General features: G+C 46.4%; 1 protein-coding gene across 7 annotated transcripts in view; it reads left to right on the forward strand.

Moving 5' to 3' along the window:
• The window catches only part of zswim8 (zinc finger, SWIM-type containing 8), a 160,590-nt gene that overhangs the window by 94,947 nt on the left and 50,041 nt on the right, over window positions 1-15,602 (forward strand). For all 7 annotated transcript variants that reach the window (XR_009769510.1, XM_061691079.1, XM_061691080.1 and 4 more), the window contains 4 exons: window positions 1,212-1,343; window positions 6,272-6,451; window positions 11,195-11,378; window positions 14,994-15,092. Coding sequence is in view for 6 of the 7 variants with exons in the window: in XM_061691079.1 (XP_061547063.1) it covers window positions 1,212-1,343; window positions 6,272-6,451; window positions 11,195-11,378; window positions 14,994-15,092 (595 nt within the window). In the remaining variant the exon portion in view is untranslated. The remainder of the gene's footprint in view (window positions 1-1,211; window positions 1,344-6,271; window positions 6,452-11,194; window positions 11,379-14,993; window positions 15,093-15,602) is intronic.

Below are 15,602 nucleotides of genomic sequence, written 5' to 3' on the forward strand. Positions count from 1 at the left end.
AAACACCCATCAGTCACGCACCAATACATTTGCTCACTTGAGTGGGTGGGTTCGAACAAAAGTTGCTCTGTCCTGAGTTGTTTAACACATCCAGTTGTAAATACCGGAATTCCTGAACTTTTGTCTCATATTTATCTTTTGATCTGAAACCCAAATGTCTTCATTATACAACAAAAACAAAGGAATTGACCTTGCCGATCCAATACTTTCGGAGTGGACTGTATCTTGTACTGCTCCTTGCTGAACTTGGAAAGCGTCTGAGAGCGAGCCGCCACGTTTTTACGATGATGTTGACGTCATCGTGGCAGCTTGCTGTCAGAGGATTTCCCAGCATGCCTAGCGCCGTTGTATAGTTGTTACAATGCTGTTTTAAGTTAGTCTCCTAATACCATAAATGTAATTAATGTGAATGTTGATCGAGCTTATGTGTGTTTAGCCCCCCTCTGCAGCTTTTGTTGTGACTCCTTTCTTATGATTTTGCAACAGGAGTTAACATGTTGTTCAAGCCGGCGAGTGTGCCAATGGTTGTGTGAGAGATGGAAAATACCTCTGTAAAGCCGCAGTATTAAAATTAAACACCAGGGTGCGCCACAGTAATACATACATTACTAAAGAAAGAGTAAACCTTAGTATTCATAATAATACTGCAGTGTCAAAACTATACACAAGGGTGCATCACAGCCTCAATACACACGATAGAGGAGGAGATGAATTGTAACATTTTAAATTTGAACCTAAATATGAATCAAATCACAAGATTTAAAACTAATCGATGTATTTTCGAAAACACATCTCATATACCTCATTTCACTGTGAAGCAATTTTCTTTTACTTTTCTATACTATATATGTATCATGCGCGCCACTGACTTGAAGATTTTTTTCGGGGGGGAGGGGGGGGAATGCGCATTACACAGGAGAAATATGACAAAAAGTGTTGTTTTCTTTAAATTGGAAGCACAACCTTTCAAGATGTTATTGCAGTACAATACCGTAGAATGCTATTATTCTTATTAAAAGACATTAAAATTCTTGGGGGGTGGGTTTTTTTTCTGGGGGGGGGGGGGGGGTTGGAACAGATTGGCATTTCAATGGGAAATGTTGATTTACAATGAGTGATTTGAGCTACAGTGTGTTCACAGAACAAATTAATCTTGTCAAGGTACCACTGTATATAATATTCCTAAAATAGTATACTGCTGTTTTGAATAGGTGCTGTTTGCATGTGCTGAGGCCCTGCATGCTCATGGATACAACAACGAGGCATGTCGACTGGCTGTGGATTTAGCAAATGAGCTTCTGGCAAACCCTCCAGACCTCAAAGTGGAACAGCCACAGACAAAGGTAAGTTCAGAAAGTTTCTCAGCAACTTAAAAGATTTTTTTTGTTCTGTTGATGAGTCTGAACTGAGAGATCTTGCACAAAATTGTGGCGCAAGTTCATTTTTGCCTACATTTCAGTTTTTAATAATTTTGTACATGTGGCCAGAATTATTTCCATCTTTCCAAACTGAGAAATATTCCACTGTTTCGTTTACAGTTTTTTTTTTAAATTATTGTATATTCTAAGAGAGTTTTATTTTTCCAGTATTCTTTGTTTTGTAGTAGCAGTTTCTAATATGATTCTGGGAATTTGCTTGTGTACGTATATGCATGCGTGCGTGCGCGAATGTGTTTATGTGCAGTACATGCATGCGTTCGTGTAGTAGGCAGTGACTTGAGTGTGGGAAGGGAGTGCCAGAACCCTGACTCAGCTGTGGGTGGTGCGCTCTGAGACAATACCCTGAATTCTGGTCAAATGTTGTTGGTCTATAAACTCCCCTCACATGCAAAGAGGAAGGACTCAACTGGGTTCCGCTTAATACTTTTATTTACATCCCCAGGTTGGTTATGATTGCATTCGAATTAAGGTTCCAATGTCGCAGTTACCAGAGTAGAATATTCAGTGGCTGAAAATAAGTATTTATCACGTCACCATTTTTCTCACTAAATGTACTTCCAAAGGTTCTATTGACCTGAAGATATATATCTAAGCTTCTGAACATTCCAGTGAGCAGGCTAGGGGCCATAATACTGAAGTGGAAAGCCAATTGTACCACCATAAATTAGATATGTCTTGGCTTGATGAAGCCAACAGAACCACATCATCTGCAAAAAGCAGAGATGCAATACTGAGGCCAACTCACTACCAGGTGGAGATCAGTTGATCAGATCAGTCCGCCCCTCTCTTTACCAGAGTGTCCAAGACATGCGGCCGGAAGTCCGATGTCCACAAACTCGATCATCGAACTGCGACCTAGGGTGTCCTGGTGCCAAGTGCACGTGTGGACACCCTTATGCTTGAACATGGTGTTCGTGATGGACAATCCGTGACGAGCACAGAAGTCCAATAACAGAACACCGCTCGGGTTCTGATCGGGGGGGCCGTTCCTCCCAATCATGCCCTTCCAGGTCTCACTGTCATTGCCCACATGAGCATTGAAGTCGCCCAGCAGAACGATGGAGTCCCCATCGGGAGCGCTCTCCAGCACTCCTCCCAGCAGCGCTCTCCAGGACTCCAAAAAGGGTGGGTACTCTGAAGTGATGTTGGGTGCATAGGCACAAACAACAGTCAGGACCCGTCCCCCCACCCGAAGGCGGAGTGAGGCTACCCTCTCGTCCACCGGGGAGAACCCCAAAGTACAGGCACCGAGCCGGGGAGCAATAAGTACACCCACACCTGCTCGGCGTCTCTCACCGTGGGCAACTCCAGAGTGGAAGAGAGTCCAACCCCTCTCGAGAGGACTGGTACCAGAGCCCAAGCTGTGCGTGGAGGCGAGTCCGACTATATCTAGTCGGAACTTCTCGAGCTCACACACCAGCTCGGGCTCCTTCCCTGCCAGAGAGGTGACATTCCACGTCCCTCGAGCCAGCTTCTGTAGCCGGGGATTGTATCTTCAAGGTCCCCGCCTTCGGCCGCCGCCTAGCTCACACTGCACCCGACCCCGATGGCCCCTCCCACAGGTGGTGAGCCCATGGGAAGGGGGACCCACGTTACCCTTTTGGGCTGTGCCCGGCCGGGCCCCATGGGTGCAGGCCCGGCCACCAGGCGCTCGCCTTTGAGCCCCACCTCCAGGCCTGGCTTCAGAGGGGAGGCCCCGGGGACCCGCGTCCGGGCAAGGGAAACCTGAATCCATTCATTGTACTCGTCATAGGGGTTTTTGGAGCCGTGCTTTGTCTGGTCCCTCACCTAGGACCTGTTTGCCATAGGTGACCCTGCCAGGGACATAAAGCCCCAGACAACTTAGCTCCTTGGACCATTGGGACACACAAACCCCTCCACCACGATAAGGTGACGGCTCAAGGAGGGGTGATTTGATAGATTTGTGTATTTAACCGATTCTTGATTGGTGACTCTGTGGTTCTTGCTCTTGTTTGGGGAATAGGATTTCATTATTTTTATCGACATTTCTTCACCTTTATTGTCATGAACATGAATGCATGCACACGAAATTTGTTCTCTGCATTTCACCCATCACAGTGAACACAGACACTGGAGCAGGGGGCAGCTGAAGCATTCGGGATATCAGTGTCTCGTTCAAAGACACCACAGCTGTGAGTCCGGGGGATGTTGGCGAATGGTCCGGTCAGAGTCTTGATCCTCGGTCCCCCACGGTGGCAGGCGATGATCTTAACCATTGGGGCACGGAAAAATTGATAGGACACTGAATAGAAAATCTGTTCATAATATGACAATTCTATAAGTAAAAATGGATAATATAACAAGTACACATGCAAACTCCACACAGGCGAGGCCGGATTTGAACCCGGGTCCTCAGAACTGTGAGGCAGATGTGCTGACCAGTCATCCACGATGCCGCTAAAATGTGAAATAATGCGCAAAATAAATGACTAATTTGTTGATTATTTACTCACCATAATAGTACACAAATAAATTATTAGGAACAAAAAAATAACTGATTTGCAATTGAACCTTTTTGAACTCGAATGTTGTTCTCGTGGTGGTGTCATGCATGATGCTGTAGCCACTGCAGCATCAGTAGCAACAGCTCCAGTCGAAACACTGGGATCGACATTTCTGAAAGTTTCACTTGCCTGTTATTTTTCTTCCCATTGCAGTGATTGGTGGTGCTTTCCTGTGTACATGAATGAAGCCTGCCCTGTAGATGTGTTTTATTTTTCTTTCTTTCTTATTGATTTTTTTTGCACGCTCTCCACTCCGGCTTAGAATCATTAACAAAATCAAAATGTGTTCATATTTTCATTCTTTTCCTGCTGTCACTTTTGTAAAAGAAGAATGTTGCTTACCAGCGTTCGTTGTCCATCCTTGTACCACTCGAAAGGCTTCTTTATACTCTCGCGGGCGGCGACCCCGCTGACGTCACTGCGGCAATCCCGCACGCAGTTTGCCTTTATAGCCGAGCGCAACCCACGCGCGCTGTTTTGAAAGCGTGCTGCAGTTCCCCTCCAAGTCGGGTGTCGCTACGGCTGGTATTGCCTAGGACGCCACAGGGTGGAGTTTTCGCTGCATTTTTTGGCCATTCCCGGTAGCCGTTTTTACTTTTCTTTCTGTAACAAGGAACAAAGAAACAACAATGCCGACCGTGGAACGGTGTTTGCTAGAACAAATGGACCTAGATGACCAGATGATGCGTTTAATTATGCTGCAAAATTCATTAAGAAGGCAGCGGCGTAGGTGCTACGTGGATCCGGGAGGAACGCCGAGGACGTCATCACAGCATGTGACTAAAACGGACCGATCACGAGAAACAATCTCCGCGGCATTCTACGCGCAGCAACAATTTTTGCTGTGTCCGCGTCAAGCGATGCGCGGGCCAATTCGTCGGTCACGTGATGCAAATGCGGGCTTTGTCGGGCGCGGGAGGGCGGGAGTATAAAGAGGCCTGAATTCCCTCGTCTCCCTCCGTGCACTCTGCATCATGGCCACCAAGTGCAATGACAAATCACGAGCATGCAGCGTGCACATGCACGCGTGTGTGCTGTGCAAGAGTCGCCCCTCCACCCCACTCAGTGCAACTGACAAATCATGAGCGTGCACTGTGCACCGCAAGCCTGGAGCTGTCTGCTGGTGCTGCTCTTAATAGCCAGCGGTCCGGCGGCTCACAATCAGGAGCCGGCTCTGCGAGCCGTTTTGTTCGCGACCGACACGTCGCTAACTCCGAGTTCCTCGTTGTAATCATCGTACAGTATGCAGCGTGCAGGCATCCTTATTTTGGTTTTCGTGTCGTCCCCAAACATGGAATGCATTGACACTTTACTCACATTAGCTTTGCGTTGTTGTAGCACGCAGCTCAGATGTATCTACCTATTGTTCACACATCGATGAGTTTCTTCCAAACTGATGTACTGTTTTTGAAGCTACTGTGTATATATAACACTTTGTTGACAGCACAGCGTGTACAACGAACCTCAATATTTTCATCATGAGCTGACACAAACTCAATATAGTGACTGTAATTGCGGCTCGAAAACGCAAATCTCTTCCCTTCCTGCATCGTTTGGTGACTGCTTGGTATGGTCACGTGAGTTGTTCAGGTGTTGAAAACGTGACTTGGCGCAGACATGACGTCACTTGCCCAGACGCTGGGGTGAAGTGACACCTCCCATAATGCCTCACGACTCTGTAAATATTTTGCCTTTGTTCCATCATGTAGAGTTGTTTGTTGTCTTTTAGTTAGGAATAGTTAAGAATAGTGTGTTTTATCTATCGAGTGAATGTGGTGTCCTGATTATTGACCTGCCTCATTTTAGTCTTCTGCAACCCAGTGGTGATCGTCCGCAATTGTCTCAAGCTCATGTAAACTCGTTCTTCATTTGTGTCAAAGTGAAAAGTGCTTTCTTTATATGAATCAGTAACGCATTATGATAACTAAAAGTAACTCATCTGATTACCAATTTTTAATACTAAAACGAAGTACACGTGACCTCAAAAGGCTGCAATTTCTTGAGGAACTGGCATCACTGGTGTTACCGAAGACTCATGAACTGTATGGACTTCTGACTTTTCAGAAAGTAATGAAAACATGTCTAAAACACATCTTTCTCCCATTATTCTGGCATTTAGCAAATATAAATAATTTTGGTAGTCCTAATTGACCGAGAACAGGAAAATCATAATCTTTCATGTCAGACTGAGACAAAACGTATGTCTTTTTAATACAGTTGATGCAAACTTCTGTTTTCAACTGTCTTTATATTTATATATGGGTGTTTTGTGTATGATATTATATTCACATGGGCTTTTGTATTCAGGGTAAGAAGAATAAAGTGTCGACAGGCCGTCAGACACAGATAGCCACCAACACATTATCCAAAGCAGCCTTCCTCCTCACCGTCCTCAGTGATCGACTGGAGCTCCATAATCTGGCCTTCAACACCGGCATGTTTTCCTTGGAACTCCAGAGACCACCAGCTTCTACAAAAGCTTTAGAGGTTCCTCCCTGAAACATTGTCTTAAATAACATCTTATTTTTAGACATGATGATTAAAATTTGATTTTAGATCTGTCCAGATAGCATGTAGATGTGCATGTCCTGTTTTTATCTTCTAGTTTTACGAGACCGCCCCTCTTTTTTGATAGCCCGAATCAATGCAATTCCAGGTTTTACATTCCAAGACATAAAGTGCTCAACATAAATGAGCACACCTCAACAGATTTGTAAAAAAGAAAAATATTGAATTTCCTTTCTAAATCTATCTCATCCCTGATAAAGTACTATATGTAAACGTGGGCAATTGAGTTCAAAAGAGATTTTTCACTGTGCACCCCCACAAATGTAGTTCATTTAATGTTTCAAAACTTGCAATCCAGAAAAGGTGAAGAAACACAAGTGCAAGTCGAGCAAAGCTCCAATTTAGCTTCTTCTTTTCCTTTGGCCTTGTCCCGTTAGGGGTCTCCACAGCGCGTCATCCTTTTCCATGTAAGCCTATCTCCTGCATCCTCCTCTCCAACACCAACTGCCCTCATGTCTTCCCTCACGACATCCATCAACCTTCTCTTTGGTCTTCCTCTCGCTCGCTTGCCTGGCAGCTCCATGCTCATCATCCTTTTACCTATATACTCCCTCTCTCTCCTCTGGATTTGTCCAAACCAGAGAGTCTGCTCTCTCTAACTTTGTTAGAGAGACTCTTCTGTCACATAACACACCTGACACCTTCGTCCACTCGTTCCAACCTGCTTGGACCCGTTTCTTCACTTCCTGACTACACTCACCATTGCTCTGGACTATTGACACCAAGTATTCCAAGTCCTCCACTCTCGCTATCTCTTCTCCTTGTAGCCTCACTCTTCCCCCTCCACCCTTCTCATTCATGCACGTATTCTGTCTTAGTTCGACTAATATTCATTCCTCTCCTTTCCAGTGCATGCCTCCACCTTTCTAACTGTTCCTCCAACTTTTCACTGCTGATCACAATGCCATCTGCAAACATCATGGTCCACGGGGATTCCAGTCTAACCTCATCTGTTAGCCTATCAGGCTAACAGATGAGTGGCTTGAATCAATCCGATTCAAGCCATTCAGAAGTTGACTTGCTGGTGTATTTTGAATCGTTATCCTGCTGCAGAACCCAAGTGAGCTTCAGCTTGAGGTCACAAGCTGATGACTGACCATTCTCTGGTAAAGAGCAGAGTTCATGGTTCTATCAGTTACAGCAAGTTGTCCATGTCCCAAAGGAGCAAAGCTGCCCAAGACCATCACACTACCACCACAATGTTTGACTGTTGGAAGAAGGATGTTCTTTTTCAGAAATGCTGTGCTACATTTACGCCCGATATAACGAGAGACACCTTCCAAAAAGTCGAACTTTCATCTCTTCAGTCCATATAATGTTCTCCCAAAAGTCTTGGGAATCATTCAGATGTTTTTTGGCAGAACTAAGACAAGACTTTGTTCTTTTTGGTGAGCAGTGGTTTTCGCCTTGGAACTTTACCAAGGATGCCATTTTTGCCCAGTCTCTGTCTTATTGTTGTGTCACGACCACTGACTTTAACTGAAGCCAGGGAGGCCCGCAGTTCTTTAGAAGTTGTCCTGAGTTTCTTTGTGGCCTCCTGGATGAGTCATTGCTGTTCTATTGGGGTAATCTTTGGAGGCTGGCCATTCCCGGCCACTGCTCCATGTTTTCTCCATGTGAAGGTCATGGCTCAATCCTAAAGCTTTAGAAATATATATTTTTAATTCCTTTACATACTACTAGATGTCAATTACTTTATTTCTCAACTGTTCTGGAATTTCTTTGGATCATGTCATTTTGTTGCAGCCCCCTCCTGGAAGCCGTCACCTTATCGTGGCAGAGGGGTATGTGTATCCCAATGATACTAGAAGCTAAGTTGTCTGGGGATTCACGCCCCTGGTAGGGTCACCCATGGCAAACAGGTCCTCGGTGAGGGACCAGACAAAGCACGGCTCCAAAAACCCCGATGAAAAAAGAAACATGGATCGAGGTTTCCCTTGCCCCGACGCGGGTCACCTTGGTCCCCCTCTGGAGCCAGGCCTGGAGGTGGGGCGCCTTCGAGCCCCACCTACAGGCCTGGCTCCAGAGGGGGACCGCGGTGACGTGGGTCCCCCTTCCCATGGGCTCAGCACCTGTGGGAGGGGCCATAGGGGTCGGGTGCTGTGTGAGCTGGGCAGTGGCCGAAGGCAGGGAACTCGGCGATCCGATCCCCGGCTACAGAAACTGGCTCCAGGGATGTGGAATGTCACCTCTCTGGCAGGGAAGGAGCCTGAGCTGGTGTGTGAGGTCGAGAAGTTCCAACTAGATATAATCGGACTCGCCTCGACACACAGCTTGGGCTCTGGTAACAGTCCTCTCGAGATGGGTTGGACTCTTTTCCACTCTGGAGTTGCCCACGGTGAGAGGCGCCGTGCAGGTGTGGGTATAGCTTATTGCCCCCCGGCTCGCCGCCTGTACGTTGAGGTTCACCCCGGTGGGGGGGACGGGTCCTGACTGTTGTTTGTGCCTATGCACCAAACAGCAGTCCAGAGTACCCACCCTTTTTGGAGTTGTTGGAGGGGGTGCTGGAGAGGGGGTGCTCCCGCTGGCGACTCCATCGTTCTGCTGGGGGACTTCAATGCTGACGTGGGCAATGACAGTGAAACCTAGAATTGCATGATAGGGAGAAACGGCCCCTCTGATCAGAACCCGAGTGGTGTTCTGTTATTGGACTTCTGTGCTCATCACTGATTGTCCATAACGAACACTATGTTCAAGCATAAGGGTGTCCACACGTGCACTTGGCACCAGGACACCCTAGGTCGCAGTTCGATGATTGATTTTGTGGTCGTGTCATGGGACTTTCGGCCGCATGTCTTGGACACTCGGGTGAAGAGAGGGGCGGAGCTGTCAACTGATCACCACCTGGTGGTGAGTTGACTCCGATGGTGGGGGAAGATACCGGTCTGACGTGGCAGGCCCGAACTTATTGTGAGGGTCTGCTGGGAACGTCTGGCAGAATCCCCTGTCAGAAGGAGTTTCAACTCCCACCTCCGACAGAACTTTGCTCATGTTACGGGGTTGGCGGGGGACATCGAGTCCGAGTGGACCATGTTCCGCGCCTCCATTGCTGAGGCGGCCGACCGGAGCTGTGGCCGTAAGGTGGTCGGTGCCTGTCGTGGAGGCAATCCTCGCACCCGTTGGTGGACACCAACGGTGAGGGATGCCTTCAAGCTGAAGAAGGCGTCCTATCGGGCCTTTTTGGCCTGTGGGACTCCTGCGGCCGCTGATGGGTACCGGCTGGCCAAGCGGAATGCAGTTTTGGTGGTCTCTGAAGCAAACATTCGGGTATGGGAGGAGTTTGGTGAGGCCATGGAGAAAGACTTCCGTATGGCTTCGAGGAAATTCTGGACCACCATCCGGCGTCGCAGGAAGGGGAAGCAGTGCACCATCAACACTGTGTGTAGTGGGGATGGGGCGCTGCTGACCTCGACTCGGGATATTGTGAGCCGGTGGGGAGAATACTTCGAAGGCCTCCTCGATTCCACCGACATGCCTTCCCATGAGGATGCAGAGTCTGGGTTCTCTGAGGCGGGCTGTCCTATTTCTGGGGTTGAGGTCACCGAGGTGGTGAAAAAGCTCCTCGGTAGCAAGGCCCCGGGGGTGGATGAGAATCGCCCCAAGTTCCTAAAGGCTCTGGATGTTGTGGGACTGTCCTGGTTGACACACCTCTGCAACATCGCGTGGACATCGGGCGCAGTGCTTCGGGATTGGCAGACAGGAGTGGTCGAATCTCAGATTCAGGAGGAGCAGTGTGGTTTTCGTCCTGGCCGTGGAACATTGGACCAGCTCTACACCCTCGGCAGGATCGTCAAGGGTGCATGGGAATTCGCCCAACCAGTCTACATGTCCACATCGAGAGGAGCCAGATGAGGTGGCTGGGGCACCTGATTCGGTTGCCTCCCGGACGCCTCCCCGGTGAGGTGTTCTGGGCACGTCCCACCGTGAGGAGACCGCGAGGACGGCCCAGGACACACTGGAGAGACTAAGTCTTTCGGCTGGCCTGGGAACGACTCGGGATCCCCCCCAGAAGAGCTGGATGAAGTGGCTGAGGAGAGGGAAGTCTTGGGCGTCCCTGCTAACGGTACAGCCCCCGTGACCCGCCCTCTTATAAGCGGTGGAAAATGGTTGGGTGGATTTTGTTGGAGCTTTTTTAGATCTTTTGTCTGACTTGATTTTGTCAGACAGGTTCTGTTTAAGTGATTTCTTGATTGTACCGGTCTGGAGGTTTGGGTGTGATCAGTGTAATTTAAACAAAAATTGTGATGAGCCACAATTAATTCATGATTTAACAAGCCGGGTAATTACTTTTTCACACAGCCAGTTAGTTTTTTTCCCCCCTTAATAAATGGTGATTTCAAAACAGCATTTCAAGTTCACTTTGGTTATATTTGTCTGATATTTACATATGCTTGATGATCTTAAACATTAAATGCAAAAATGTAAGAATTTGAGAAGGGGGGCCAATACTTTTTCGCAGCACTGTATAGTATGCTTTTTGGGTTTGAAATGATTACTGCTCTCTCAAGGCAATAGCATTAAGTTTTAACTGAGACTAACTTGAGTTTGAACACAGCTTTATTAGCTATTCATTTACCACAACTAACTAATATTGTAAAAAAAAAAAATGAAGCCTGAATGTATACCATGTAGAACATGACTGACTCTGTGTCGATTAACCAGGTGAAGCTGGCTTACCAAGAGTCAGATATTGTGGCTCTGTTGAAGAAACTTCCTATGGGTCTTGTGGAAATGTTGGTGATCAGAGCAAGAGCTAAGCAACTCAGAGATGGAAACTACTGTGGTTACAGACCTGTCCTTCCTCTCATGTTGGCCAGCTTTATTTTTGACGTCCTCTGTGCCCCAGGTAAGAACCAAATCTGGCTCAATCTTTGTGTTTCTGTATTTTAAGGTATTTTTCCAGTTTTGTTATGTTTTCAGGTGTTGTGCAGAAAAGCTCCATTGCGCTTATTGTGTTTCTTCCTTGGTTGTTGAAGCCCAAGTTGCAAAGCTTTCAGTTCTCTAACGATTGATGAGCATTTGGCCATGTAATTCTACACCAAAGTCTTTGTTTTTATTATTGTTTCCATTACATTTCTCAACAGGTTCAAACCATACATCAAAATGTTCAGCTCATTCGACACATTCTGACTTGTCACTTTTACATTCCAAATAGTGACTCTGAAACTGGAGTCAAAAGAGGTGGGGGGTAGGTTCTGGGGATAAGGCAGGAGCATATGTCTAATTTTCCCAGGCCTCAAATACTGTAGATGCCCCTAAAATAACCCACATTTGTTTTGTCTTAATGTCGATGTGTTGTGGCTTTTGCATTTCCGTTCTGATGTTTTGTTGCGGTAGCTTTTGAACCAACGGTCGAGGCGGCCAAACCACAGTGTGTGGTGTTTGGCAGCGTGTTTTCATGAGTGGCCGATGATCGACCACTGGTTTTGCATTGCTGGTAGACGGGGTCACAACGTCGCAGATGTAAGAACCAATCAAAAATGCACATGACCTTTCACACAAAAATGTTTCTTGGTTTGAAGATGAAGTGTGCGAGTGTGTACGGTAGCAAGTGGAGTGACGGCGACCGGGGAATTAGCGGAGGACCCGTTGACGTTGAATGTGCAGAGGAGCTAATAAAGCCATTAAAGCAGCAAATCGGTGCTTCGTGTCTTTATTGTTGCCGCCACCCAGCTCAGCTGTGCTACGAGAGAAGGGAGTTAACCCCTACGTCTCACGACCACAGTCAGGTGACCGTAGCAGGAAAGGTTAACACTTCGTATAAAGAAACTAAAATCCGTTAAAATCAAAAAATAAGAAACTCTACTTACCTTTACTGCTGAGAGTGAGAAAAGGAGGGCGAAAAAGGCAAAGATACTCCCGCCGCACAAACACAGACACGCACAAGCAAAGCAGAAAGACTCTGGCGCTGGGACAAAATTTTTTTCAAATTCGAAATGTCGTAGGTTGAGTGCGTCGTAACTCGAGGGCTTCCTGTATTTACATCTACATGTACATCTACCGGTCGATCTACATCTACTCAGGACAGAGCACCTTTTGTTTGAACCCACCCACTTTCAAGTCCGCAAAAGTATTGGAGCTTCACTTATGGGTGTTTCTCGTTGCTCAGGTGTTGCATTAGATTGATTGCTTAAACATTAGATGGTGACATCACTGCCTTCCTCCACAGGGCAGGTGTGAAGGTTTCACAATACACTGAAGAATTGAACGCCAGATTGAATTTTGCAAAGAAGTACAGAGATGAGCCACAAAAGTTTTGGAACAAGGTTTTATGGACTGATGAGACCAAGATTAACCTCAACCAAAGTGATGGAAAGGCCAAAGTATGGAGAAAGAGAGGATCTGCTTATGATCCAAAGCACACAAGCTCATCTGTGAAGCATGGTGGAGGTCATGTTATGGCTGCTTCTGGAACGGGCTCACTCGGCATATTAATGATGTAACTCTTGATGGTAGCAGCAGAATGAATACTGAAGTCAACAAAACAATTTTGTCTGGCAATTTACAGAAAAAGGCATCCAAACTAATGGGGAGAAGCTTCATCATGCAACAAGACAATGACCCAAAACACAGTCAACACAACAAAGGACTTCATTGGGTGGGGGAAAGTAGAAGGTCTTCGACTGGCCAATTTAATCACCGGACCTTAACCCAATAGAGCATGCATTTTACCTCCTAAAGAGGGGACTGAAGGGAGAAACCCCCAGAAACAAACAAGAACTGAAAGGCTGCAGTTAAGGCCTGGAAAAGCATTTCAAATGAAGAAGGCAACAGTCTGGTGAAGTCAATGGGTCGCAGGCTCGGTGCAGTTATTGCAAGTAAGGGTTATGGTGGTGATGCTCTCAGTTTACCGGTCGATCTACATTACTAGCATCATATATGGTAACGAGCTGTGGGTCGTGACTGCAAGAACAAGATCCCGGATACAAACGGCCAGATTGAGTTTCCTCCGCAGGGTGCCCGGGCTCTCCCCTAGAGATAGGGTGAGAAGCTCGGTCATCCGGATGGATAGATGAGGTGGCTCGGGCATCTGATTTGGATGCCTCCTGGACCCCACCCGGGAGGAGACCCCGGGGACAACCCTTGACACGCTGGAGAAACGATGTCTCCCAGCTGGCCTGGGAACGGCTCGAGATCCCCTCGGAAGAGCTGGATGAAGTCACTGGGGAGAGAGAAGTCTGGGCTTCCCTGCTAAAGCTACTGCCCCCGTGCCCTGACCTTGGTTAAACGGAAGAAAATGGATGGATGTATGGCTGAATTAGAAGAGACAACTGAGATAATGTTTGGAAGTGTGATAAAGCTGTGTTCCGAAGCAAGCAGTCACATTCAAACAAACTTATGTTCAATGGGAGTCAGCACACACCTGCCACCATTTAAAGTGCTTTTTTTTTTGCTTACGAGCAGAAACCTGAAGGATTTTGGAACTGTTCACAATTCCCTTCACCTTGACTAAGCTGAAAAAAAGTAGCTCCGAAGCATGATGCTGCCACCACCATGCTTTCTCTGTTCTTTTGGTGAAGAGCAGTCTTGTGTTTGCATTAAATATACACTTTGAAATTATGGCCAGAAAGTCAATGAAACCAAGGTTTCGCTTATCCAGGAGATCTCCGCTTATCCGGGAGATTTCAAGTGTTTTTGGAAAATGTAGCCTGGCTTAGATCTTGTTTTTTGTAATGTAAGGCTTCCGTCTTCACGTCTCGTTCTTGGTACTGTCACTGCCATATGATGACTGTCTTCAGTGTTTTCCTCATTCATTTGATACTTGTTTTTTGTACCCTTTTTCTGACTACTACATTTGAAGAGTGAGATTCCCTCTGATGCTGCGGAAGCTTTTGCGGAGCATGGCTTGTGTTGTAAGATTTGACTGTAAAAATATTGGACGGCAGGGGTTAATCAGAGGCACTTTAAATGGGGGCACGTGTGTGGTGAATCCCATTTAACATGATTTTGAATGTGATTTAATCTTGAACACATCCCCATTTAGAAGACGGTGTGCAAAATCAATCATGTTAGCTCAGTTATTTTTGACTTACCCTCTCTAAAAACGTTCTTGAGTTGTACAGGTTATAGGTTAACTGTGGATGAAAGTTTGAAAATGATTTTGGTCTAATTTTTGTAAAACTCAAAAACCTGCCATTTGATTACGGCTATGTAGACTTTCTATATCCACTGAAGCTTCCCTTCAGCTCTTTTGTTCATCGTTTGTATTACTGACTGCGTTGATTGTGTTACCCGAAATCAATACAGAAGTTAAATGTAAACTAGTTTTTTCTTAACTGTATGAATAATTTTGGTGATGGGTGGCCTTTTTTTGGCTTGAGCAACTGGCCCTAAAAATGTCTGTGCACGCGCATGTGTGGCGGCGGAATATGATGTCAATTAGCCACACTGTAAAATAACAGGGGCAAAAGTTCTGACTGAATCGTGCAGCATTTCTGTTCCCTCTTTTTCCTTTGTGCAGTTGTGTCTCCAACTGGCTCCAGCCCACCAAGCCGCAAGCACAACAGTGAGATGCCCGGTAATGAAGAGCTTGGCTTTGGGGCAGCTGTTGCAGCACTTGGTAAATTTACATTTTTTTCTCTCTGTCTCTCTCTCTCTCTCGCTCTCTCTCTATACACAGTCCCCTCCAAAAGTAATGGAACGGCAACGCAATTCCTTTGCTTTTTTTTGTATACTGAAGACATTTCGGTTTCAGATGAAAATTAGACAAAAGTTCAGAATTCCAGCTTTTGTTTCATGGTATTTACATCTAGATGTGTGAAACGACTCAGGACACAGCACCTTTTGTTTGAAGCCACCCACTTTTCAAGTGAGCAAAAGTATTGGAACAGACACTATTAAATTAACTTCAAGTAAATAAAATTTAATATTTGGTGGCATATCGCTTACTTGCAATAACTGCATCAACCCTGTGACCCACTGACTTCACGTCGCCTTTACTGCAGCCTCTTTCAGTTCTTGTTAGTTTCTGGGGGGTTCTCCCTTAAGTCTCCTCTTCAGGAAGTAAAATGCATGCTTCATTGGGTTAAGGTCCGGTGATTGACTTGGCCAGTCTAAGACATTCCCCCTG

The sequence above is a fragment of the Phycodurus eques genome, chromosome 11 (assembly GCF_024500275.1).
Source record: "Phycodurus eques isolate BA_2022a chromosome 11, UOR_Pequ_1.1, whole genome shotgun sequence".
In the NCBI taxonomy this organism is placed as follows: domain Eukaryota; kingdom Metazoa; phylum Chordata; class Actinopteri; order Syngnathiformes; family Syngnathidae; genus Phycodurus; species Phycodurus eques.